The following is a 27,298-nucleotide window of genomic DNA, read 5'->3' as shown; positions in this document are numbered from 1 at the left end:
GCACTTCCCTGTAAATTCCAGAAAGATTTAAAACTTACTACATGTTTTTCTTTACACCTTTGCTTCTTAAAAAAAATCTTTGACATAGTGCTAATTAGCTAATGCACATTAAAAATTCATAGGTGGCCTATATTTGCATGGGTAAATTGAGATTTTCTAATTTGATTATAACATGACTTTTGTAGAAATATTTTCTATGACACATACTACTCTTGCTACTTTACCAGTTGGGGACTTTGCTTACTGCTGTATCTGTGCAGAAACATTTCCTTGCAGCATAGGTTGGTGAGCCTTTGTGTACACTTGTGTGTTTATAAGAAATCTGCCTACCAACCTGGCTGTAATCAACAACACAATCCTATTGAATACTTTCTTGTTAGAAATATGTACTACGTGACAAAGACTTTTGTCTAAGACTTCTTTTTTTTTTTTTTTTTTGGTCAAAGGCTAATTTGGACTTGTATCACTAAAGGTGACTGGCTTATGAATGGACACTTAATGTAGTTACATAATTATTTTAATATATGCTTTATTTTGTTTGTTTCAAGCAGCTGGCTGGTACAGGGATCCAACCCTAGACCTTGGTGTTATTAACATCATGCTCTAACTGAGCTAACTGGCCAGCCCTAATATATGCCTTAATATTTATCCATTAGGGCATTAAGAAAAATGTGGTCGGGCTGAGCCTGTGGCGCACTCGGGAGAGTGTGGCGCTGGGAGCGCAGCGACACTCCCACCGCGGGTTCGGATCCTATATGGGAATGGCTGAGTGCGGGTCACGAAACAGACAAAAATAAAAATAAAGAAAAGAAAATCATTGAAAAATTCAGTTTAAAAAAAGAAAAAAGAAAAATGTGGTCTACTACTTCTGATTTCATGGTATATTGGAATTTTTGGTTGCAAACAACAGAATCATTAATTTATAACAAATTATTTGAAAGTATGAGAGACTCCAGAGTCAAGGAAAAGTTGAAGACTCAAAGTTTTGGAAAGGTCAAGAATTGGAACAGTTCCAGGTATCTTAAGGGTAGGTACTATGAGACAGTTTTTTTTCCACAGTGCTGCTTTGAGGTTAAAGTTCTTGCAATTATTTTTAGTCTTTATGTCATTCAGAGTATCTCCAACTGAACTTATTTATGTGCCCACCCCTCAGCAAGAGGAAGGCAGGTTGCCTATGGTGATGGTAAAACCAAGACTGTATCCAATAGGTGGTCCCCCAAACAAATTTGGGGTTCTTTGACAAAAAGAAGGGAGAATAGATGCTGGGCAGACTAAAACAATAGATGTTCAATCTTTTTACTGCAAAGCTAAGACAAAATTTAAAAAATACAAATACTTATGGCAAATCATGAGGGTGGTAAGTGAATGTCTGAAATGTGAGAAATAATGATGTAGCTTATACCATTCTTGTGTCTACCAACCTTTCTTTCTTTCTTCTTTTTTTTTTTTTTTAATGGCTGCCCAGTAAAGAGATCCAAACTTTTGACCGTGGTGTTATAACACCATGCTCTAACTAACTGAGCTAAACCGCCAGCGCTCTGCCAACCTTTCAAACCCCCAAACTGTGATGCTTGTTCAGAAGAAATTTGGGGAAATGCAACAAAAGTTCTAAAGAAATATGGCAATAAGTTATAAATAGCAGTTTATTAGAAAACTAAACATTTACTTACTATTTGACCCAGTAATTGCTCTCCTGGGCACTTATCCCAGTGAAATGATAATAAAGAGCATACATCTAAAATATATGTTTCAATTGACTTTTACATATAAATGATAAAGGACATTGGGAGGAGATCAGCTACTTCAAGATGAAGCTGAACATCTCCTTCCCAGCTACTGGCTGCCAGAAACTCATTGAAGTGGATGATGAATGCAAACTTCATACTTTTTATGAGAAGTGTATGGCCACAGAAGTTGCTGCTGACACTCTGGGTGAAGAATGTAAGGGTTACGTGGTCCGAATGAGTGGTGGGAACGACAAACAAAAGGTTTCTCCATGAAGCAGGGTGTCTTGATCCATGGCTGTGTCTGCCTGCTACTGAGTAAGAAGCATTCCTGTTAAAGACCAAGGAACTGGAGAAAGGAAGTGCAAATCTGTTGGGAGTTGAATGGTGGGTGCCAATCAGAGCGTTCTCAACTTGGTTACTGTAAAAACAGGAGAGAAGGATATTCCTGGACTGACCGATATCACTGTGCCTCGTTGCTAGGGGCCCAAAAGAGCTAGCAGAATCCGCAAACTTTTCCATCTCTCTAAAGAAGATGATGTCCACTAACATGTTGTAAGAAAGCCCTTAAACAAAGAAGGTTAAGAAACCTAGGACCAAAGCACCCAAGATTCAGCTTCTTGTTACTCCATGTGTCCTGCAACACAAATGAAGGCATATTGCCCTGAAGAAAAGGTGCACTAAGAAAAATAAGGAAGAGGACGCAGAATATGCTAAACTTTTGGCCAAGAGAATGAAGGAGGCCAAGGAAAAATGCCAGGAACAGATTGCCAAGAGACAGATGCAGGCTATCCCCTCTGAAAGCTTCTACTTCTAAATCTGGGTCCAGTCAAAAATAAAATTTTAAAGAATAACAAATAAGTAAGATCTCAAAAAAAAAAAAAAAACATAAAGGACATTTCCCACACCTCTTAGATAATGTCTCCCATCTGACTATCATAATAAATTAGTTTTGCCTATTTTTGAATTTCATATATAAGTGGAGCCATACAATATGTACTTATGAGTCTGACTTCATTTGCTCAGTATTATGTCTGTAAGAATCCTCTATCTTGTGTGTAGCAGTAGTTCAGTCTTTTTCATTGCTGTGTAGCATTCTGTTATATATGAATATACCGTAATTTAGTTATACACTCTATTTTCATGGACATTTGGATTGCTCTCAGTTTGAGCTATTACGAATAATGCCGCCGTACACATTTTTATATTTATCTTTATGGTGATCATAAGCACTCATATCTATTGAGTATATACCTAGGAGTGAAATTCCTCGGTCAAAGGGTATGTGTGTATATATAGATATGCACACATGCACATACTTTTAGTAGGTACTATTAAACAGGTGTATTTTTGTTGTTTTTGTTTCAGTTTGTTTTTAATGACTATACCCCACCAGCAATATATGAAGGTTCCATTGCTCTACACCTTCACCAGTATTGTCAGTCCTTTTATCTTTAGTCCCATTGGTGGGAAGTAGTGCTATCTCATTGCGGTTTTTTTGTTTTTGTTTATGTTTTTTTCTTAAAAGATGACCGGTAAGGGGATCTTAACCCTTGACTTGATGTTGTCAGCACCACATACTCCCAAGTGAGCAAACCGGCCATCCCTATATAGGGATCCGAACCCGCGGTCTTGGTGTTATCAGCACCACACTCTCCCAAGTGAGCCAGGGGCCAGCCCCTCTCATGTGGTTTTAATTTGCATTTACCTAAGAGTAATGATTTTAAGCATCTTTTCATAGGCTAATATTGGCCATTTAGTGATGCTCATTACTGTATAATGAAGTACATGTGTATTAGTCCATTTCTGTTGCTTATAACAGAAATATCTGAAACTGAGTAATTTTTAAAGAAACAATATTTATTGCTTACAGGTTTGGAGGCTGGGAAGTCCAAAGTCCAAGGAATGCATCTGATGAGAGCCTAGTTCTTGATGATAACTCTACAGTAAGGCAGGATATCACATGGTGAATATGGCAGGAACACAGAGAGAGCTAACTCCTCACTCCTCCTTTTAAAGCCCTCAGAACTACAACCATGACCCCCATTAAACCATCAACTTATTAATCCATTTACTAGGGCATGTTCCTCACAATCTAATCACCTATTCAAGGCCCCACCTTTCAACTACCTTAATAGGATTTCCATCCTCTTAACACTGTCACAGTGGGGACCAAACCTCCAACATGTTAAACTTTGGGGGGACATAATTCAATCCATAATTGCATGTTCAAGTCTCCTATCCATGTTTTATTAAGTGGTATGTCCATATTCTGGATACAAGTCCCTTTATCAAATACAGATTGTAATATATTCACCCAGTCCATGGCTTGCCTTTTCACTTTCTTAAGGTGTCTTTTGATGAGCCAACATTCTTAACTTTTTTTTTTTTTTTTTAAAAAGATGACCGGTAAGGGGATCTCAACCCTTGGCTTGGTGTTGTCGGCACCATGCTCAGCCAGTGAGCAAACCGGCCATCCCTATATAGGATCCGAACCCGTGGCCTTGGTGTTATCAGCACCACACTCTACCGAGTGAGCCACGGGCCGGCCTCAACATTCTTAACTTTAATGAACTTCAATTTACCAAAATTTTACTTTGCTTGGTACTTCTTGTTATGTTTAAAAAATCTCTTTCAGGTCATGAAGATACTCTTTTAAAAGGTGTTTTCTTTTAAAAGCATTATTGTTTTAGTTTTCGTATTTAGATCTGTGATCCATCTTGGATTAATTTTAGTATACAGTGTGAGATAGAGAGCAAAGTTCATTTCTTTCTTTTTTTGCAGCTGACGGGTACAGGGGATCCAAACCCTCGAACTTGGTGTTACCAACACCATGCTCTGGCAAGTGAGCTAATTGGCCAGCCCTAATTTCTTTTTTATATGGATATACAATTGACCCAACAACTATAGTCATTTTTTAATAACAAAATTATCAAATGCCTGTTCTCTAAGTCAAAAAAACAAAGGTTTATAAATATATTAATTTCTCATTTAAACATGCATGCACATACACATACATGCGTGTTGCTTTGCCTCCCACGAATTTGTCACTCCTTTTCCCCTGGGTGAGGGAGCTGCCAAAGATTACTCAAAGCCCATCTCGTCTGAGCAGTGAGAAGCCCCAAAAGGGGTTAATCTCCCAGAACCCTCACGATAGAAGCATTCCTTCCATTTGGGAAATTAACCACAAATTGGGGTTCCCTTCCTGCATTTATTCTCCAGACCAGGAAGTTTCAGGAAGAGAACATAGGTGGGGTTTTTGCTAAGTACAGTTTAACAAGTTCAACAATAGAAGCTGGTAACATTCAGTAAAACAAACAAGGTCATATTCCATAATGCAATTTGCAAAAAGTTAGGTCGATCCACCAGCAAAAGCTTGATTTTAGCAAACATTCTCTTCTTACAACAATTTCCCAGTATCTTTAAAAATCAATCAGTAACCTATCTTTGAGCCAGCAACCTTGCTGTGTTACAATTCTTTATCTTATAACAGAAACTATAGCCTGGGGAAAATACCTTGTCCTTTGCAAGGTTAACATTTGAAACTGCAAGGCTTTGGAAAACCAGGTCCTATGAAATACATTTGCTTTATTTATACTCCACACATGCATGTGTACACATGCATACACACATGTATTCCCTCTCAGCCTTCAACAAGTCAATCTCACTAAGAGGTGCTAGTCCATTGTAAAAAAAAAATTTAAAAATATTAAAAAACATAAGTCATTGTCATTCCCCTGAGCTAACCAATGTTAATAGTTGCATTGTATATTTCTGTCAATGCTCATACAAACATATAAGCACATATACACGTAAATAAGGGATGTGGGCAGTGTATTTGATTCCTAGATCTAGCTTAACAAATTACCAAAAACTTTTTGGCTTAAAACAACAGAAATTTATTCTCTCACAGTTCTGGAGGCCAGAAGTCTGAAAGCAAGGTGTCAGTAGGGCCACACTCCCTCTGAAGGCTCTAGGGGAGAATTCTTGCTCACTTCTTCCAGCTTCTGGTGGCTTCAGGCATTACTTGGCTTCTGGCAGCATAATTCTTAGCTCAGCCTTTGTCTTCATGTACTTCTTTTCTGTCTTCTTTCCTTCTCTTATGAGGATGTTTGTTATTGAATTTAGGTCCCACTCTAATCCAGGATGTTTTCATCACAAGATCCTTAATTATATTTGCAAAAACCCTTTCCCCAAATAAGGTCACATTCACAGATATCAGGTGGATATATTATGGGGTTCACCATTCAACCCACTACAGGGTTTTTTAGACAAAAACAAGAAATTTAGATGTAACTTCGCATTTTTTTTTAAATAGCCATGCCTACAGGACAGTACATACTAAAGGTTTAACTTTAGTATGGAAGTGCAGTAATTTATACAATCATTTCTTTACTCATAGACAATTAGTGTGTTTGCAACTTTTGCCACTACAATTCTGTAATATATATCATCATACTTATCCCCATTTGCTTTTGCTTTTATTTACATGAGAATGGATTTTTAAAGATAGGATTCCTAGGGCAAAGGTATACATGTTTTTAATTTTAAACATATTTTCAAGAAGAGGTTAGCACTGCATTCCCCCACACCCTTGCTAACATCAGATGTTATCAATTTTGCCAACCTGAGTGGAAAATGGTATCTTAGGTTTTAATTTGCAATTCCTTGATTCTAGAAGTTGAGCATCTTTTCATATGTTTACTGGACATTTGGATTTTCTTTTTTGTGAACTGTCCAGTTTTTCTCTCTGATTCATGCTCTTTATTATATTTAATTTTCACATGGAGGTACTACAGTTATGTCCATTTTTATAGATAAACAAATTGAGATTTTGGTTAAGTAATTTTTCCAAGGTCACCCAGCTAGTAAGTAGCAGTTTCAGGATATGAACTCAGGCAGACTGAGTACAGAGCTCCCAGGGTTTAGGCGTATTTTCATATTTATTGGCTATTTTTGTTTTTTTCTTCTCTGAATATCTCGTTCATACCTTTGCCTGTTTTTCTGTTTTCTTTTTAATTTGTTTGATGGAGGTTTTCTAACATATAAAGGATGTTAATCTTATGTTACAAATATTTGCCAAATGTTTGTCTTTTCGTTTTGTTTTTGCCAGAAATTTTAGTCAAATGTATGTTTTCTTTACAGATGAAGTAACAAACTGACAACCAGCAGACCTATCCCGTATGATATGATAAAAAACATTAATATGAACTTTGAATGCCTCTGTGCCCCTGGGAGTGGGGTGGGGTGGAACGGTCTGATTACAGTACCCACCACCCCTTATTGTTTACTTCTCCTTATCTCATTTATATTACCTGCCCCCAAAAGATATTTGAGTTTTCAATCCTTGCGTGGTTTCCTGAATTTCTGTCTTAAGATCTACCCCATCTCAAGTTTAGGAAAATCCCCTAGAATTTATTCTAGTATACGATGTGAGGTTAGGGAGTCCAAATTTCACCTTGTCGGATGGCTAATTATATCAGTGTTATGAGTGAGCTATACTACCGTTTTTCCATTATGTTATTCAAATATTCTTCAAAAACATTTGGAAAGATTGAGAAAGAAAGAGGGGGTTAAAAACCCATGCGACCAAATTGGGAAGGCGATAACCACTAATAAAAGCCGTGCGGAATCCGCCAGTTCGCCCTCCAGGCCACCGTGCTCTTCCGCTCCCAGAAGTCCCGGGTGGCGGAAGTCGTCATCTCGGAAAGGACGTATTCCCACACTTCGTATCCCGCAGTAGACTCGCCATGGCGATGGGCGGTGGGGGTGGTGGCGGCGCCGGCGTAACGGAGCAGGAGGACTCGGTGCTGTTCCGGCGTGGCACAGGCCAGGTGAGGTCGCAGCCGGCGCAGCCTCCGTACTGGAACCAGGAGCGCCTTCTCGGTCCGTGTTCCTTCCTCACCCGCGGGGCGGGACCTGGCTAGTCCGCTCACTGTGAGGCCGTGGTCCGCGTGTTTCTACATCTTTTTCCCCTCTCCTACTTGCGAGCCCCATCCGCAAGCTCCTTTGCGCAGCGTGGGCGTCCTGATAACTGTGAAATGAGGCTCTACGGCATCTTGATAGTACTTCCTCTCTCCAACTGCGGAGTGTGCAGGGCCAGGGTCAGGGTGAGGCAGGGAAACCGATTAGGAGTCTATTGAAATATGATCCAGACTTAGATCAAGGTTTTAACAGTGCAGTTAGACTAAAGTTTTTGGATTCTGGGTATATTTTTAAGTCAGAGGCAACAGGTTTTGCAGAAGGATTTGGTAATGGAGATTGGAGAGAGGAGCAAACTCCAAGGTTGTCCTCAGCGGTTGAAAAGATGAAGTTGCTTTTTACTGAGATGTGGAAGAGGTCAGACTGCAAGTAGAGTGGGTTTAAAAGGGGGAAGATCAGGAGCTCGGTTTTGGGCATGGAATAATGGGGACGAAGTCTGATTGGAGTGAGGTCAAGAGTGGGAGAAGAGAAATTTAAGGCAACGTTTCTAACATGTTTAAAGGAGTGTTATTGTAAATAGGTAGAGAAATTGGGCAGTAGATGGAGGGAGTGGGTAAAGAGGGTTTTTAGTCGTGTTTTTTGTTTTTAAGATGGGAGCAACATGTTTCAGCATGTTTGTGGGCTAATAGGGAAGATTCATTAAGGGTGGGAAAATTGATGATGCAATAAAAAGAGACTTATTGGAAGAATGTCCTGGAGTAGGTAAGAAGGGAGGGATTTGGCTTTTGTTAGAAGCGTTGATAGTTCACGCGGTGACAGTTATATAGGAACATATCTGTGTGAATGGGCAGAAATGGTGGCAGGAGACTGTGAAAGTTTTCTTTTGATTCTTGGTGTTCTCCTAGTGAATGAAGCAAGAACATCAGCTAAGAACGAGGAGGAGCTGGGAGAAGAGAGATGTTGGAAGTTTGAGGAGAGAGAAGGTAGGAAGTAGTCGTGTAGGAGAGTAGGTGAGTGTTGAACTAGGGAGATTTAGTGGAAATGTTGGTAGGCAACATGAAGGGCCTACCTGAGAATTGAGGTCATGAGTTTAAGGAGACTAGAGAACATGATTGTGTTTTTCTCCAGCTAAGTTCAAGTGTGTGAGGGCAGGCACAGAGTAAACCAAGAGTTAAAATTAATAGGGTTGTAATTTTCCAAGTGAATGTGAAGAAGTGAGGGGGAGAGGTACAAGTGAGTTACTTAGTGATTAACCATGGAATTTAAGCTTGCTGAAAAAGGAAATAAGAACGTTAGGACGCTGAGGGACAGTTTGAAAAGTGGGAGTATCAATATATTTCCAGTTCCGGTGAAGTGGAATGATTATTGTCATTAAACTATTAGAAGGAATAAGTTGCAGAGCCCAGAAGGTAGTGCTTAGAGAGTTAGATTCTTGAAACTGCTTTTATGGAGAGGCTGAAGTTATTGGTTGTAATGAAGACCACAGAAGCAAGTAGAAGAGATTGGTGGTTATACGAGATTGTTGGTAGAGAGGAGTTTAAAGACTTGCAAGGATAGGGTATTAGAAAGATCATCTACATGGATATTTAAATCACCAAAAAATATGGTAGGAATAGTGTTAGGGACACTTTTCTATGTGATGATTCCTGCCATTAAGTTCATTCCTAAAGAACTGAGGGTCTTGGGAACTTAACCTTGTCAATACAGTCTTCTTTACATTATTAACTGAAGAAAAATGGTGTCCTTTAAAGATTTTTTAAGATTAGGAAACAAAAGGAAGTCAGAAGGAGCCAAATCAGGGCTATAAGGTGTATGCCTAATGATTTCCCATTGAAACTTTCCCAGTATTTCCCTTGTTTGATGAGAGGAATGGGCAGGAGCATTGTCATGGTAGAGAAGGACTCTCTGGTGAAGCTTTCCCAGGAGTTTTTCTGCTACAGCTTTGGTCAGCTTTCTCTGTATTCTCTCGTAATAGGCAGATGTTATCATTCTTAGGCACTTCAGAAAGTCAACAGAAAAATGCCTTGGGTATCCCAGAAAATTGTTACCATGCCTTCGCCCTTGACTGGTCTGCCCTTGTTTGATTAGACCACTTCCACCTCTTGGTTGCCATTGCTTTGATTGTGCTTTGTGTTCAGTATTGCACTGGTAAAGCCATGTTTTATCTCTTGTTACTCCAAATTTTATTACTTGTTAATTCTCCAAAGAAATGCTTTAGGGTCTAGATCCTATTTGTTTAAAATTTCCATTGGAAGTCTGCTCTTGTCTGTAGCCAATTGGGGCACAGCAGTTTTGGCACCCATCAAGCAGAACGTTTCCTCACTGTAATGTTTGGTCAGAATTGTGTAAGCTGAACCAGTTAAGGTGTCTGCGGTGTTGGCTATTGTTTCTGCTGTTAATCATCGATCCTCTTCAATTGGGACATGAACAAGATTAATTTTTCCTCATAAATTGATGTGGATAGTCTGCCACTGCAGGCTTCGTCTTCAACATTGTCTCATCCCTTTTTTTTTTTTTTTTTTTTTTTTTGGTCGTTTTTTCGAGACCGGCACTCAGCCAGTGAGTGCACCGGTCAGTCCTATATAGGATCCGAACCCGCGGCGGGAGTGTCGCCGCGCTGCCAGCGCAGCACTCTACCAAGCGCGCCACGGGCTCGGCCCCCCTTTTTAAAACAAGTTATCCATTTGTAAACTGCTGATTTCTTTAGGGCATTGTACCCATAAACTTTTCATAACATATCAGTAATTTCACCATTCTTCCACCCAAGCTTCCATCAATTTCATTTTTGTTCTTGGTTCAATTTTAGCAGAATTCATGTTTCTCTGATAGGGGTTCTTTTCTTTTTTTTTTTTTTTTAAGCCATTAGGAATTTAATACAGGCAGTTACAGGTTTACAAACCTGTGTAGAAGGGCTGAGCCAGTAAGTGAAGGGAAACTGCCACGTTCAGGAAGTCAGGAAGAGCAGGAATTGTAGAAAAATTGCTGCTTCTGATCTCCGTTGTCTCTGTCATTGAAGTGAGGTGATTCACAGTATAGCACCTGAACGCTGTGAGTGAAACCTCATGTGTCATATACTGATGCCCACCTGCTGTCCATTGCTGCTGAAGGAGGAGTAATGCTTCTATTGTCCTTTTGCCTTCCAAAGCTTTTGCAGATGTTTTTCAAGAGGTAGAATCAAAACTGGAGCCTTGCTGGTAGTCATTTTGAAAATTCTAGTCATTTCTAGTCCAGTTTAGGAGGCTGGGAAGTCCACAGTTAAGGGAAGTCCACAGTCCACATCTGGCGAAGTGACTCTGCAGCAGTGCAACGTGTCACATGGCAAGAATGGTGGGGGTGGGGGGCTCTTTCCAAACTGATGTTTTATCCTTCCTAGTGCCTCAAACTAGGTCCCATTCAGACATGTTATAGCAAGTTAGTAGGAGTTTATTTTGGTACAAAAAATTTTTTGAAATCCATGCATATTTTTTTCATAGTACATATTTTCCATGAACTTTTCAAAGATCCCTTGTATAATTTTTATTTTTATTTTAAATTGTGATTTTTAAAAAACAGATGAAATTTATTATTTTAGCCACTTTTAAGTATATAGTTTAGTAGCATTAATTATATTCATATTGTTTGGCAGATCTAAAGAACTTTTTCATCTTGTAAAACTAAAACTCTACCATTAAACAATTCCCCATTTCTCCTTCCCCATAACCCCTGCTAATCACCTTTCTACTTTCTATTTCTTATGAATTTGACTATTTTAAATACTTCACGTAAGTGAAATCATACAGCGTGTTTATTTTTGCTTTCAGGCTTTTTTTCGTGTGTGTGTGTTGGCTCATAATCTTCCCTGGAATGCATTCTGTTTTCTTCTCTACTTACCCAAATCCAGTTGGTTTTTATTTCCTAGGCCTGTTTTCTTCATAATTATCCAGTATACATTAATTTCTTTCCTTTTTAATTAAAACATTTATTGTATGTTTCACATTTTCATATTTGATGATAATTGTTTATTTTTGTTTTTGTTGTCTTGTGTGACAGTATGTCTTAAATTCCTACTTAGATCATATCTTGAAAGCAGGTGGCATGTTTTCATATGCTTCTCAATGATGAGCACAGTGCTTTGTAGATAGTGGGTGCTCAGGACTCGTTGATTAGCTCAGTTGGGTTAGAGCATGATGCTGATAACACCAAGGTCCAGGGTTCAATCTCCATACTGGCCAGCCACCAAAAAAAAAAAAAAGATAATGTGTGCTCAAAATATATTTCTTTTTAAATTGAATTAAATTTATTTAGTTGTGTGTGTGTGTGTGTGTGTGTGTGTGTGTGTGTGTGTGTGTGTGTGTGTGTGTTAGACTACTTATACAGACTTCATTTATCCCACTCAGGGTCAATATTCATTCTTTTTGTTACAGAAATATTATATTTAAATACAGGATACTGTCCCAAATTGTACTGGGCTGAGAGTGTTTTACATTAAACGGTGCTTGCACCAAATTACCTATATAAAATAAAATATGTGTGTACATTCTGAAACATATCTGGCTCCAAGGTTTTAGATGAGGCATTGTGGACATTTGTCAACACCTACACTATTAAGTTGAATTAAATTTAAATAAAAATAGAAATAACTTAATGATTGTTAGGTCTTTTCCACATTACTTAATATCATTCCCATTTAAAATAAAAATTTAATTGATTAATCATTATTTTAAAAAATTCATTCATTCATTTTTGGATATACATTCTTTTAAAAAAATTATTTATTAATATTTGTTTTTTGCATTCGAAGATGTTGCACAGCAGTGGAGGGGGAGGGGGAGAGGGAAAAGGGGAGTGAAATACAGTGGAGGAGGAGGAAGGATGGTGGATGTGGTCAAGGCCTGTGGCATCCCCCTCATTTCGGTAGGGGAAACCAGGAGCCTTCCAGCTACAGCTCAGTCATTGCTGGGCTGGATGCAAGTGTCGGGTGAGTGGCTGATGCCCTTGACCCCCCACCACCCTGCCTTGGGAGCCCAGGGTGTTTCCGGTAGTGGCTTGGTGGTCATCGCTGGGCTGGTTGTGGGTGTCGGAGGGGCGTGGCCAAGGCCCTTGGTGCCACCACCACCTGGGCGTGGGAGCCCAGGGCGCTTCCTGCAGTGGCTTGGTGGTCATTGCTGAGCTGGTTGCAGGTATCCGGGGGCATGGTAAAGGCCCTCAGCCTCCCATTGCCCCAGCTTGGGAGCCCGGGAGCATCTGGCGAGGGCCTAGTAATCATCACTGGGCTGGGAGCAGTTTCAGGGGGGCATGGCTGAGGCCCACAGCAACTTCCCCCTCCCCAGCTTGAGAGTCCAGGGGACTTCCAGTCTTTCTAGGTTTTATAGGTGTTTGATGGGGTGAGACCTTTACAGGTTAACGCCAAACTTTTTCTCTGATGTGTAGGTATTTTGTTTTTTCTTTCAGTTCTGTGTTGGATTATTCGCTGTTCCCACCACTTAAACTCTGCACTGGAACTAATTTGTTGTCCTTTGGTTACTTTTATTTTTTTTAATTTTTTTATTTTTTAAAAGATGACCGGTAAGGGGATCTTAACCCTCGACTTGGTGTTGTCAGCACCACGCTCAGCCAGTGAGCGAACGGGCCATCCCTATATGGGATCCTAACCTGGGGCCTTGGTGCCATCAGCACCGCACTCTCCCGAGTGAGCCACGGGCCAGCCCCCCTTTGGTTACTTGTAAAATGGGGAAACTTCCTGTGGGGACCAGCACTTGAGCTCTGTGGCTGAGCTAAATTGCTGCTCTGCTGCTGATTCCCTGGAGAGGGCTTTTTGTGCAGCTCAGGTTTTAATGGATGACCTTGTAAGAACTTCCGGGTCTTGTGAGGTCTGGTACACCTGGGTTGTGTGGCAACTCTGGTCTGGGCCTGAGTCTTTTCAGCAAGCTGCACCCCCTGCAGTTCTATATTCCTGACCAGTCTCCACTGAGTGGGCTTGTGCTGATTGGGGGGCAGGTCAGCCATCCATGCTTTGCCCCAGTTTTCCCCAGTGGGCCCTCTCCCCCACCCCCTGTACTCCAAACACTTCCCATGAGATGGGCCCTGTGCCGGTCCCTTGCGATGACTCACTGGCCTCTGAGTTGCTCCATTTATCAGTTGTCTGTGACTCCTCCTATGTAAATCCATGGGAACCCTGTTAGTGGTGTTGATGGCCTGGGGGCTACCAAGGCCCTCTTCTCCCTTGCTGCCTCCAAGTAACTTCATCTGAAGTGCACAGCTGCAGCTTTTGACAGTTCTTGCTCCACATGCTCACCAGCTCCAGCCTGGAAGCTGCTGGGGCTGGAAATGGTGGGAGTGATCCTTTCTTCTGATTAATCATTATTAACAATTTGTATCCTTAAACATTTTGAAAATTCTTCTTTGAATAATCTAAACACACTATAATGTCAAGAGAAAAAATATTCTTTGGACCACAGGGTCTGTGGTGAGAATAGCATTACCATGGTCTTGATAAAGTCAAGCCGATGTGCAGATGTTTTCCCACTTTGCCAACTCACTTTGCCAAACTAAACCTTTTATCTGATCTTAGAAAAGATCGAAATGGTTAGCCTTAAACAAATCTACTTATGGTCTGTGAATAGGAATTAAATTGTGGAGCATTCACTTCATACCTCTTAGAACAGTTATATATATCTAGCTTGTGGGTAAGGTCACACAACCTCCAGGCAGGTAAGCCTCCTGTGGCTTCGTTCAGGATTTAATATACTGATTTTCAGTGTAATTTGGTTATGTTTGGATTAAGATGGCACTTGGTACTATTTAAAATACATTTTTGATGAAACCTATCTGAACATGAGTTCTTTTTATTCCTTACCCTTCGTAGAGTGATGATTCTGACATTTGGGATGATACAGCATTGATAAAAGCTTATGATAAAGCTGTGGCTTCATTTAAGGTATGAAATGTTTCTTCACTCTTTTCTTTATTTCCTCATGTTATTCATTTGAAAAAAATTGATAATGTATAGTAAAATGTTGAAGTACATATTATTCAATTTTCATTTTGAAGATTAAATGATAATATGGGTTAGTTAAATCAGGTGATATCTTCCTTTAGAAGTTGATAGCCTATCTATCTGTCATTCCTTTTGCAGAGGCATTTTAAACATTATTCCTTTTAATCTTTACTTTGTATCAAACCATAGAAGTTCTCTAATTCAAATTAGTAGGAAGAGACCCCTCAAATATATATAATCAATTATGTTCCAATAGAAAAAAATTGTCAAAAAAAATTAGTAGGAAAAGAACAGTCTGAATTACAATTTTAAACATTTAACAATCATTTGGTGAAATACCAGTGATAATGATAAATAGTAGTAGAGCAATAATTAATACTTGTACAGTGTTGGTAATGTTCTAGGCACTGTTCTAAGTGCTTTACACATATTAATTTAATCCTCCTAAATCTGATAAATTGGGTATCAAGTCAAGTGTTCTTAATAGTAGGAATATACAGGTCTTTTAGGAGTCATAGTCTGGTTCTTTTGCCCAAGCAAGACATTTACACTGTTAATCAACATTATCATTTTTCCCACTGTCTGAGGTAGTTAGTCTTACTGAGCACCAAATGTGGGTCATCAGTAGTCCAGGTGCGGTTGATCACACAGAGCATATACACATACAGAGCACTGAGCATACAGAGTCCATTTCCTTCCTGTAAGTCACTCCTGTACTAAGTGGACTAAGGAAGTATTACCAAGAGAGTCAGTAAAATACAAATTGAAATGGGGCTTGACATTGAATAGTGTTGGTGATATCACAGGGGGAAGTAGTCTGAGTAAAGAAGGAAAATTACTGATTTGGGGAAAAGATAATTTAGTTTTAATTGTGTTGAGTTAGAGGTACATCTGAAGATGTGAAATTGGTAATTGGAAATGTTGAATTGAAACTATGGAGAAAAGTCAGAGCTGGATAATAGCTTTAGCAGTCTTTTTATATAGAGGTTGTAATTGATGTAATAGGAATGGCCTTAAGCAGGTAAAGAGAGATGGCCAATTCTTGTTGGGAATGCCAGGTTTAAGACTTGATCAGATAAGTAATAAAAGCATTGGGGCCCTACATTGCTGTGTCATCCAAGATGTCATGAATATCAAGAAGAAAGAGGTGATCAACAGGGTCTAATGTTACAGAGAGGTTGAGAGTAAAGAGACTTGATTAAAAGGGTCTTTAGAGCTGATAATCAGATTTATGATGCCTTCAAGAGCAGTTTCTGTAGTGTGTAGGATGGCAAAAATAGGAAGTAGAGACTTTCCGAGGTGATGGGTCCTGAGCCACCTTATAGTGGTAACTGAGTTATGTTGTGACTTTTTTTTTAACGTATCACTCTGTAACGTGTACGTTTCTATTCTTGTTTTCATAGCATGCTCTAAAGAATGGTGACATCTGTGAAACTTCAGATAAACCAAAAGGCACACCTAAAAGAAAACCTGCTAAGAAGAATAAAAGCCAAAAAAAGAATACCGCAACTCTCTTGAAACAGGTAACTTTAAAACATTGAGATTTAACGTGGGGATTTGTTACTGTCCTTATTAAACAATGTAAAATATCTTTAATTTAAATAGTTAGTATAGTGTTTTCTATTGACATGTTATCATTTGGGGCCAGCCTGTTTCTCACTTGGAAGAGTGTGGTGCTGATAACACCAAGGCCACAGGTTTGGATCCCATATAGGGATGGCCGGTTGGCTCACTAGGTGAGCATGGTGCTGACAACACCAAGTCAAGGGTTAAGATCCCCTTACCGGTCATCTTTTTTCTTAAAAAAAAAGACATGTAATCATAAAACTTATAAAACAACTATTAAACTTTCTGTTGTTTAGGAACATGCATGTCAGTAATAAAAATATAAGGAATTAGGCGGGAATGATAAATACTCAAATCAGGACAGTGTTTACTTTATGGGTCAGGGGAAGGAAGGCAGTGCTTTTTGGAAAGTGTATCTGAGGGCCTTAAACAGAATTGGCAGTGTTTTACTTTTTAAGCTGAGAGATGGGTATCTTTTTTTTACTTCCTTCAAAAACTATTAATTCCAGGGAACCAAAAATTCTGGGTACAGTAATTTCTGCTAGTTAAAAACAGTAAACCTGAAAGTTAAGTATTATGGTGTCTCATTAGACAATTCTAGTTTCATCATTCCAAGGGGGAAGAGAGCTAACATTTGATGACCTCTTGCTCTGTGCCAGACCAGAGTACTGGACACTTTCTATACTTCCTCTTTTCCTATTATTCACTTCAAATATGGGAGGTAGTTGTATTATAGACGTTTAACAAATGAGGAAAATAAGACTCAAAAAGATTAAGAAACTTGTGCATGATTATGTAAATGGGAGAGTTGCAATCTGGATTTATGTGTTTTTTGGCCCCAAGCATTTTTTACTATATCATTCTGTCTTCTAAATCAGTTAACTGGAGATTATCCCCTCCACTTTCCACTTTCCAACCCCTGTCCAGGCAAGATTATAGTTTGCCTCTTTTTTTTTTTTTTAACTAATAATTTTTTATTTTGTTTTGCCCTTTTTTTTTTTTTTTTTTTGTGGCTTTCTGGTACAGGAATCTGAACCCTTGACCTTGGCATTACAAGGCTTACAATTTGCCCTCTTTAAAAGAAATAAGTGTGCATGTGTGTATCTTTGATTTCTTTTGTAGTGGAAAGTTGGTGACAAATGTTCTGCCATTTGGTCAGAAGATGGCTGCATTTACCCAGCTACCATTGCTTCAGTTGATTTTAAGAGAGGAACCTGTGTTGTGGTTTACACTGGCTATGGAAATAAAGAAGAGCAAAATCTGTCTGATCTATTTTCTCCAACCTCTGAAGTAGCTAATAATATAGAACAGAATGCTCAAGAGGTAAGGACGCAAAAAAAAATTCAATTCCTGGAAGCAGAGACTGGATGACAAACTAACCAGTATAACTTGTTGGTTTGATCAACTGAGGCATCAAGTTTTTCTTAATGACACCTTTAACAATAATGTGTGGTTTTTTTGTTATTAAAGAATGAAAATGAAAGTCAAGCTTCAACGGATGAGAGTGAAAACTTGTCCAGGTCTCCTGGAAATAAACCAAATAATAGCAAGTCAAAAACTACTCCGTGGAACTCTTTTCTCCCTCCACCACCCCCCATGCCAGCGTCAGGACTAGGACCAGGAAAGGTAAACTTTCCTCCCAGAAAAGATTTCTCAGGAAATAATATTTGGTACATTTAACCCCTCCATTATTTGTAGCTTTCCTGTGAAACATTTGTAGCTTTCTTTAGATGTTATTAACACACACATGAGAATTCTTTGAAAAGAAATAAAATGGTCATGCAGAGTGGTTTGTACTGAAAGACTTACCCAACTACTATTGTTGAGTATTGTGTGTTAGGCTAATAATTTAGCAAACTATTTGAGTTAGAAAGTATAATAATATTTTATCATCAGCTAGGAGATGTGTCGTAGTTCCCCATATCACCCACATAAGATATGTTAAAAAAATGTATATATACAGTGTTTACATCTAATATGTATAAAATCCTAAGGAGCTCCCAGATTATTTTGTAGAGTTAAAATGTAAATATTGTTTTCATTTATGGTTATAAGTAACAGAAATCAACTTAAACAAAAAAGATTTTTATTACAGATTAGGTTATGTCATGGAACCCAAGGGTATGTCCCTATGCAGTTGTTTTGTGTATAGCAGTGATTTTTTTCCCTGGAGGGCATGGTATTCAGGAAATAATTTTTGAAAAATCAAGCATGACTCATCAAATTTTTTTCTTAAGATTTTCTCTGATAGCTTTCTTATTGAGGTTTACATCGTATTATGGTTTCTTAAATTTAAAATGATCAAACCTCTTAATATATATCATGCTTTGTTGGTCTTGGGGGGTTGATTTTTGTTAGATGAGAGATTTGCTAGTTTTCATAATATGCGCTGTAAGTTATCATATATAGCTAAGAGTGTTTCCATTAACAGGTTATACAGTTTTTAGTTAATGGAAGTGTGGGGGATATAGTCTTTTATGATTGAAATGTCTTGCTAAATATACTGTGTCTGATTTATTAGATAATTACACATCTTCCTTTCTTGGATTTTACTTCCTTTACTTCTTTCTCATTTACGTAGAAAGGAAATGAGAAAAATCTAGAGGTTGTCATTTGACTTATGAGTCTGTTTGACTTCAGGATTTGGTACATGAAACTCTATTTAATCTTTTTGATATGTATAATACAGACCTTATTCTGGATAATTATTTTTATCCTTTTGGTATTGAATCCTTTTTCTTCCTTTCATATTGAAATTGGTAAATTACTTTTTCTTTGAAATATTCTTTATAGCCAGGTTTAAAATTCAATGGCCCACCACCACCACCACCACCACCCCCACCACCCCACTTCCTATCATGCTGGCTGCCTCCATTTCCTTCTGGACCACCAGTAAGTACAGAAGAATTCAGATTAAATTTTGCTTTCATATACAGTTTGGATTTAGCAGGATATAGGAGATTAGAAAATGTCATCTTAGACTATCCCTAGGGCCAGATTCTAATAGGCAAAAATTTGAACTAAATCTCTGATTTTTTTGTATTTAATGGTAGATTTTTAGGTATTAACAATAGACACAGACATTTTTTGGCAGACTATATGTTGGTGTAGGGGTAGGGTGGAGGTCCTACCCAAGACCCTTACTTAAAATGGCCCTTGAAATGCTATGTGGGTGTTTTTGTGTGTGTGTGTGTGTGTGTGTGTGTGTGTGTGTGTGTGTGTTTTGAGGAAAAACATAAAAGTATTTATGCTTGGTCTTTTACTCATAGCTTAATAATAGTGGAACAGAAAAATAGTCTCATCAAGTCAAAATGTTTAAACATTTTATGTCACCTATTATCTTTTGATTCTTGTTAAATTTAGTTTTCTTGGTCTTTAGTTGTTGTTATCGGTTGCCTTTCTCCAAATGTTAGATTTTTTAAAAAATTTAAATAGGAGATGACGTGAGATGTAGGAAAAGATGCAGCGTTCTATATGTAAATAGCCAGCATTCTCTATGTAAAATGAATCTCCAGACATCATATTTTTATTAACTGGATTTAAAATATATCTTTCTCCATTTCCAGATAATTCCCCCACCACCTCCCATATGTCCAGATTCTCTTGATGATGCTGATGCTTTGGGAAGTATGTTAATCTCTTGGTACATGAGTGGCTATCATACTGGTTATTATATGGTAAGTCAGCATCTTTTCCTAAAAATTTCTTTGTGGTTATATGACTTTGTCTTGTGACTAACGAGTAGTTTGTTATGTAGATCCTAAGACTTGAAAACTACCTTAAAAATTAAAAAATATAGCTATCTAAGGCTTAAGTTATTCTTGCATTGTCCCTATTAAGAGTAATTGTAGTTCATTTAAAAAAAACTTTGCGGGGGGGATGGCTGGGCAGTACAGGGATCCAAACCCTTTCCCTTGGTGTTACAAAGCTATGCTGTAACCAACTGAACCAACTGGACAGCCCTTTTTGTGCATAGAGGGTAGTATATATCAAATTAGACCTTGGGAACTGGTGCTTCAAACTTGTCATTTTGTACATCAGTCTAGTGCAGACATGTTCTATTGTATTTTGGTGGGAAATTTTAGAATTATTTTTAAAAGAAAGTTATTGTGTAATGCTAAAATTATGTGATATCATAGGCACTTGAATTTTTGTTAATTAATATAGAAGAAAATAAACAGTTGACTTGAAGGTGTAATATTTTTTAGCATGTCATCAGTGCATGCCCTTTTTAACATTCTTATTTAGAAACTATTCTTGGCATTGGCTCCCACTTCTGAACCCTGACCTCTGGATGTCTCAGCCAGAGTACTAGAACTGAATGTTGCAGACCTCTGTCCTTGACCCCTGATCTCTCTCATCCCTAGTCCAGGTTCTGGGTTCCCCAAACTGAGGCAGTCAGCCTCCCATCCAGTCCCTAAGAACCAAACCCATGGGCTGGTCCCGCTTTGAGCCCATGGCCAGTATTGACTTGGCCCCTGGGCCTGCAGCACCTACAGGGTAGCCCCCGTGGCCTGGATCTGAGCCCTGAAACATGGGAAGGGTGGTTTTTTTCTTTCTTTCTTTCTTTTTCTTTTTCTTTCTTTCTTTTTTTTTTTTTTTTTTGGTGCTTTGGAGACACCAGAATTAACACTATTTTTGATTTTGAAAAAATAAAAAAATAAAAGCTACTCTTTAGCTGTTGTATAACCATGGTATATTTGTATATATGATGAATTTCCCCTTTTAATAACCAAAAAGATGATAAAAATTAAAAAGTTAATTGCTTGTATTTTGTTTTGAGACCAATTATCTGACTCCATTCTCTAAGCTTGCATGATTTTTTAATTATGGTGTATTTGAAAATAATATATATAATGCACATATAAAGTATTGGCATAATTTATGTTTGTTAAAAATTTTTTTAGACAGGGAAGTGTAGAGGGGAAGAAATTCATGCATAACTCTGTTTACCCAGTTTAATATATATTGACTTATTTTGCAATTCATATTGTGCATAGATTCATGTTTTTTGTTTCTGGTTGTCAATGTAACATTTTATTGAAAGATACTCATATTGAAAGTGAACAGCTTGATGAATTTTCACAAAGTGATTACACCTGTGTAATCGGCACCAATATCAAGAAAAAGAACATTATCATAATCCCATAAGCCTCCATATTCTCATCATTACACATCCCTTTCTTAAGGATAACCATTTTCCTGACTTCTGACATCATAAATGATTAGTTTTTCTCATTTTGGGACTTTTATGGATGTCTGAGTATATAAGAATAAACAAATCAAAGTGTTTATTCTGTGCTGTCATCTGCAACAATCAACACAGAAGACTTCTGTGACCAAATTGTGGGAGGAGGGGGGTTCCCCACACACCAAGCATTCACTTCTGCACTGGACATCAGCTGGATGTTGTCTAATTTGGTTTAATTCTGTGAGAAATGCCCTCACCCATCCAATGCCAAAGGATGGACACGGAGACACAAGGTATAGTGAAGCGGGACTTTAATAACGGCCTTGCAAGTCTGGATGTCTGTGAATGGGACAGGTACATGGAAAAGGGATTGTAGCAAGCAATTTATTCCCTAGTACACAAGTCCCTCCCCCCAATTCCTTATTGGCTGTGTACTACGGGGTACACAATCTTCCCAAACTACGCCTAAAATTTATTATCCACTTGCAAAGAATTCCTTCGTCTGGGGGCTCAGAACAAGCCCACAGAAAATACCCACTAAAGCCCTGTGAAGGGAGAAACACCAGGGAATGAAGAAAACAAAAGTAGTTAGCAACTAATTACCATCTCAAGGGGAGCCTTATCTGTTCAGCAACTCTCTGGGAAAATGAAGAAAACAAAAGGGGCTAGTGACTAATTACCATCTCAATAAAACAAGGGTTTTTATGGAGACAACTCATTAGCATACAGTAAGGTACTTAGCACTTTGGAGATTCTAAGAATTTTAGGAGTTTTATGCTAGGAGACGGGGACAAAGACCAAATATGTTTTACAAAATCATAGGATGGATTCATACAAATATTCCTATGAGGCTGGCTTTTTTCCTTCAACATTTTGTTTGTGAGACTAATCTGTGTTGTTGTATGTAAGTGTAGCTGTTATCACATTTCATGATTGTAGCTACATTGCATTTTATTGTATGAATATACCATAATCTGTTTATTTGTTCTACTATTGATGGATGTTTGTGTTGTTTCCAATTGGGCTATTAAAAATTGTGTTGCTATGGATATATTTTTTTCTTTTTTCTTAATAGCTTTATTGAGATATTTTACATGGCATACAGTTCTCACTTTTTAAAGTATATAAGTTAATGGTTTGGGTTTTTAATATATTCATTGTTATGCACCATTGCTACAGTCCTACTGTCAATTTTAGAACATTTTCATTACCCCAAAAAGAAACCCTGTACACACATTTTCTGCAGCCAGTAAGCTTCCTGTCTATATGGATTTGTCTATTCTGGATGTGTCATATAAACAGAATTATATGTGGTCTTTCATATCTAGCTTCTTTCATTTAGCATAATGTTTTCAAGGTTCATCCATGTTGTAAAGCATGTATCTTTATATAAAGGCATAGTATGAGAATTAGTTGCAGTTTGGTTTTCTTACTTATCAGTCTTTGCTGGTGACTTTTTTAGCCCTACCATTTAGCTAAATTTAGGGACTATTTAGCTCTACCCACTTTTTTTTTTCTTTCTACCCACTTTCTTTATAACTTTTCTAGTTATCATGCCATTTCTTTCCTCCCCTCCACAGCCCAACTTCTTGAAAGCATTATTGCTGGTTTCCTACCTTCTTCACCTTACAGTGTCTCTTTAGTCCTATGAGGTAGGCTTCCCTAACCAACTAAGATTTTGCCTCCAGGTCAAATCAGTGGTCATTCCTCTGCTTTTATGTCTCTTCTCTCAGCAACATTTCTATACATTTGACTACACTTTGAAAACATTTATTTCTCTTGGCATGAGTGACACCATATACTGTACTGGTTTGATGCCTTTTGGCTGCTCCTTCTAGACTCCTTTAATGGCTTTTTCTCCTCCTAATATCTGAGTTCCTTATGTCCACCTCATAGCCCACTTCTAACTCTCACTAAGTGATCTTATCTAGTCCATGGTTTAAAATGGCATATGTGTACTGATAGTTCTCAGATCTGTAGCCCTAAATTTCAGACTTGTTTATCCAATTGCCTCTTTTTTTCTCATAGTATGGATATCTGTTAGATACATCTCAAAGCGAAACTCTTGGTGTTACTCCTTACAGCTGTATTCCAATAGCCTTTACATCTCACTGAGCAATATTATTGGTGTTCTAGCAGCACCAGTTGTTCAATCCAGAAACCTGGAATTAGCCTTGATTCTTTACTTTCCCTAACTCTGAACATCCAATTTGTAAAAAAGTCTTCTTGACTGTTTATGTACAGATCCTGAATCAGTGCACTTTGCTCTCTCTCTGCTGCTACTACCCCATTCAAGACAGCATCATCTCTTTTTTAAATTTGAGATACATTTCACATACCTTACAATTCACACTTTTAAAGTGTACAGTTCAGTGGATTTTATTATATTCATGAAGTTGCGAAACCACTACCACTATCTAATTCGAGAACATTTTCATTACCCAAAAAGAAACCTCATGCCCATTAGCAATTCCTCCCTAATACCCTCTCCTCCCAGCCCTTTAAACTACTTTCTACCTCTATGGATTTGCCTGTTTTGGACATTTCATATAAATGGAATCATACAGTATGTGGTCATTTGTGGCTATAATCTTTTTTTTTTTTTTTTTCTTTTGACAGCTGGAGGGTAGGACAATACAAACCCTTGACCTTGGTGTTACTGTGTGCAGATTCGTTTACTTAGCCTAAGTTTCTCAAGGTTTCATCCAAGTTATAGCATGTATCAGTACTTCATATGTTTTTAATGCTGAATGATAATTCGTTTTATGGATGTACTACATTTTGTTTATCCAGATGGACATTTGGGTTGTTCCCTTTTGGAGGCTGTTATGAATAATGCTGTTATGAAAATTTTTTCGATTCTTTGGGGGCATATACCTAGGAGTGGCATTATTGGCTCATACGGTAACTGGTTAACACTTAGAGAAACTGCCAAGCTGTTTTCCAGAGTGGCTACATCATTCTGCATTCTTTCCAACAGTGTGTGATGGTCCTTATTTCTCTACATCCATTTCAACACTTGTTATTTTCTCTGATTATAACCATCGTAGTGGGTGTGAAGTAGTACCTTATTGTGGTTCTGATTTACATTTCCTAATGACTGAATAATGTTGAGCATCTTTTCGTGTGCTTGTTGGCCATTTGTATATCTTCTTTAGAGAAATGTCTTCAAATCCCTTGCCTAATTTTTTAATTAGGTTGATTGTCTTTTTATGATTGGATGTTAATAGCTCTTTATGAATGCTGGAAAACAAATAAGACATCATCATCTCTTGCGTTACTGCAATAGTTTCCAGCTCTCTTTGCTTATAAAATCTTTTTTTATTAGCATATTCATTATTACAAATTGTAATTATTCTTTATGCCCCTTAGCCAACCAATCACTCCCCAACTCTCCTCTCTCCCTCCTCCCCATATCTAGTATCCTTACGTTTGTTCTCTCCTTTTGAAAGTTCAATGTATTATTGTCGTCTTTTTGCTTATAAAATCTTGTGTCCCACCCTACCAAATCCATTCTCCATACAGCAGCTAGAATAATACTTTAAAATGTAAAGCAGATCATACCTATTCCTTTAAAACCCTCCAATAGCTTCCAGTCATACTTAGGTTAACATCCAAACCTTTTACCCTGGTTTGCAAAAGTATAGCATGAAGTGTCTTGCCAACTTGTTTGCCTTTCCAAGCTCTTTCATACTTCATTCCAGCAACACTGGTCTCTTTTCTTCTTGATATATACCAGGTTTATACCTTCTTCAGGTCTTTGCACTCGCTGTTCTTTTGTCTGAAAATTCTGCCCCCAGATTTCACTTGTCAGGCTTCTTGTCATTCAGATAACTTAAATTTTACCTTCCCTGTTTAGTCTAGAAGTACTGTCCCTCATTCTCTATCACTTTACCTGATTTAGATCTTTATGTGGCATTTATCATTCCCTGGTATAATTTTTTTACCTTTTTATTTGTCTCCCTCCTGTGGAGTGTAAGCTCCATAAGGGTAGGGACGTTGCCTGTCTTGCAGCCCTTGGATCTGTAGCATTTAGAACAGTGCCTGGTTCATAATAAGGTTGGTTCAGAGTAAGTTTATAATTTGCCAAATGTTATATTAGCAGGTTTTTATTGTGGTAACTAGATAACCATTTTTATATATAAAGTTTCTTGTAGATTATTTTCTAATGATTTCTAGAAGTGTCATTATTGGGTCAAAAAGCCTAAACATTTTTTTTCCTTTTTCTTTGTTTTGTTTTGTTTTGTTTTTGTTTTTGGCACCTGGCTGGTATAGGGATCGAACCCTGGCACCACAAGTGTAAACATTTTGATGGCTTTTGATACATACTGTCAACTGGCTTTCCAAAATTCTTATTTCCATGTGCATGCTGCAGTGCAATTTGAAAATGCCAATTTTATCATACCCTTAGATAGTTATGTATCTTATTATTTCCAGCTTTGATGATTCTAACAGTAGTTAAAAATATGAATGCATTAACATGTTAGAATATATTTGATTTGAAAGATGACATGAACAATTAGAGTTAGTTAAATTGTACTTGAACGTTTCTATTTCATGTACTTGATTGTTGTACTGTTATTAAAACCTAGTAGTTTTTCAGTGGACTTTTAACCTTTGTCCTGACCACCAAAATCCAGATGTCTCTGTTTCTTTTTCTTGAGTTTGAGTAGCAGTTGTTGGGCAGCAGCCTTCTTCAGAATATTTGCCACAAATTCAGGGCTAACCAGAGAAATGGTCTTTACTTTTAAGAGTGTTATTTGTATAATAATATGCATTAATTAAATTTAATTAGCTGAATTAAAATATAAACATATGAACTTCATTTCAGAAGTGTGAGGAAATGAGTTTCCTAGAGCCTGCATTTTTTTTTTTTTTTTTTTTTTAAAGATGACCGGTGAGAGGATCTTAACCCTTGACTTGGTGTTGTCAGCACCATGCTCACCCAGTGAGCCAACCGGCCATCCCTATATGGGATCCGAACCCGTAGCCTTGGTGCTATCAGCACCACACTCTCCCGAGTGGGCCCACAGGTCAGCCCCGAGCCTGCATTTTTGTATCTTGGAAAATTTTAATGTTAAAAACTATAAGCCATTGCTTATTGTCAGGTTTTCCGACAGCTTAAGTGTTAAGACACCATTGCCTTAGGCTAGCAACTCTTAACCTTTACTCCACAGAGGCCACTTTGTTGATGACTTTTCCAGTATCCCGCTACTTTTGTAAGAGCAGCCATATAGGCTTTGAGTCCAGCTCTTAAACTCTACCTTTTTCTATTTCTAGAAATCTAATCAGAATGCAAATGACTAAGAGTAATGGTATTAGAATAACATAGAATAGGTTATGCTTTTGGTACTTATTATAACACATCACTTTCAGATGTATTCATCTTATGGCCTTTTAGGCCTTTTAGATGTAGATTAGTAGTGAAGTGGGAAGCCACTACAAGCTAGTATACATGCAGGGAAAGATACAAGGCGTTGAAGCCAGAAGAGAAGAATAGGACATTTGGGCTAGATGTAACCAGGAAAAACAATAAATATTTGAGTATTGATTTTTTAAAACTGCTTTAATGTTTTTATTTAGTAATTACTGATCTTTAGTGGTTTTATTTTAATAAATGAGTATTACAGAAATAATTTTAGGTTGTATATTTTTATTTAACAAAAATAAGGTATAGATGGATTCAGGAACTTTATTGGACTTAGTGAAAGAAGGAAAACTTAATTGCAGCCTAATAATTGTTTGCTTTGGGATCACTTTTAAAGCATATTAACATCTGTATTAAATGTGTATGTATTCTTTTAACTTCCTTTATTTTCCTTACAGGGTTTCAAACAAAATCAAAAAGAAGGAAGGTGCTCACATTTCAATTAAGGAGTAAGTCTGCCATCGTTATGAAAGTGAATCTTACTTCCGTAT

General features: G+C 37.8%; 1 protein-coding gene and 1 pseudogene across 3 annotated transcripts in view; both read left to right on the top strand.

The window, feature by feature from the left end:
- Positions 1-1,769: 1,769 nt before the first annotated feature.
- LOC134369834 (small ribosomal subunit protein eS6-like) lies at positions 1,770-2,652 on the top strand (annotated as a pseudogene).
- Positions 2,653-7,443: 4,791 nt separating this feature from the next.
- LOC134369972 (survival of motor neuron protein) overlaps positions 7,444-27,298 on the top strand; it is a 35,632-nt gene continuing 15,777 nt past the window's right edge. For 2 of the 3 annotated variants that reach the window (XM_063086847.1, XM_063086848.1), the window contains exons 1-8: positions 7,444-7,558; positions 14,491-14,562; positions 16,026-16,145; positions 17,311-17,511; positions 17,659-17,814; positions 18,982-19,080; positions 19,755-19,865; positions 27,206-27,256. In XM_063086847.1, the coding sequence (XP_062942917.1) occupies positions 7,475-7,558; positions 14,491-14,562; positions 16,026-16,145; positions 17,311-17,511; positions 17,659-17,814; positions 18,982-19,080; positions 19,755-19,865; positions 27,206-27,253 (891 nt within the window). In that variant the 5' untranslated portion in view covers positions 7,444-7,474 and the 3' untranslated portion in view covers positions 27,254-27,256. The remainder of the gene's footprint in view (positions 7,559-14,490; positions 14,563-16,025; positions 16,146-17,310; positions 17,512-17,658; positions 17,815-18,981; positions 19,081-19,754; positions 19,866-27,205; positions 27,257-27,298) is intronic. The other variant, XM_063086849.1, reaches the window with a different exon arrangement.

This window comes from Cynocephalus volans, chromosome 2 (genome assembly GCF_027409185.1).
Source record: "Cynocephalus volans isolate mCynVol1 chromosome 2, mCynVol1.pri, whole genome shotgun sequence".
Taxonomy (NCBI): domain Eukaryota; kingdom Metazoa; phylum Chordata; class Mammalia; order Dermoptera; family Cynocephalidae; genus Cynocephalus; species Cynocephalus volans.
The sequence above is the reverse complement of the archived record's forward strand: the minus strand, read 5'-3'. Positions and strand labels throughout refer to the sequence as shown.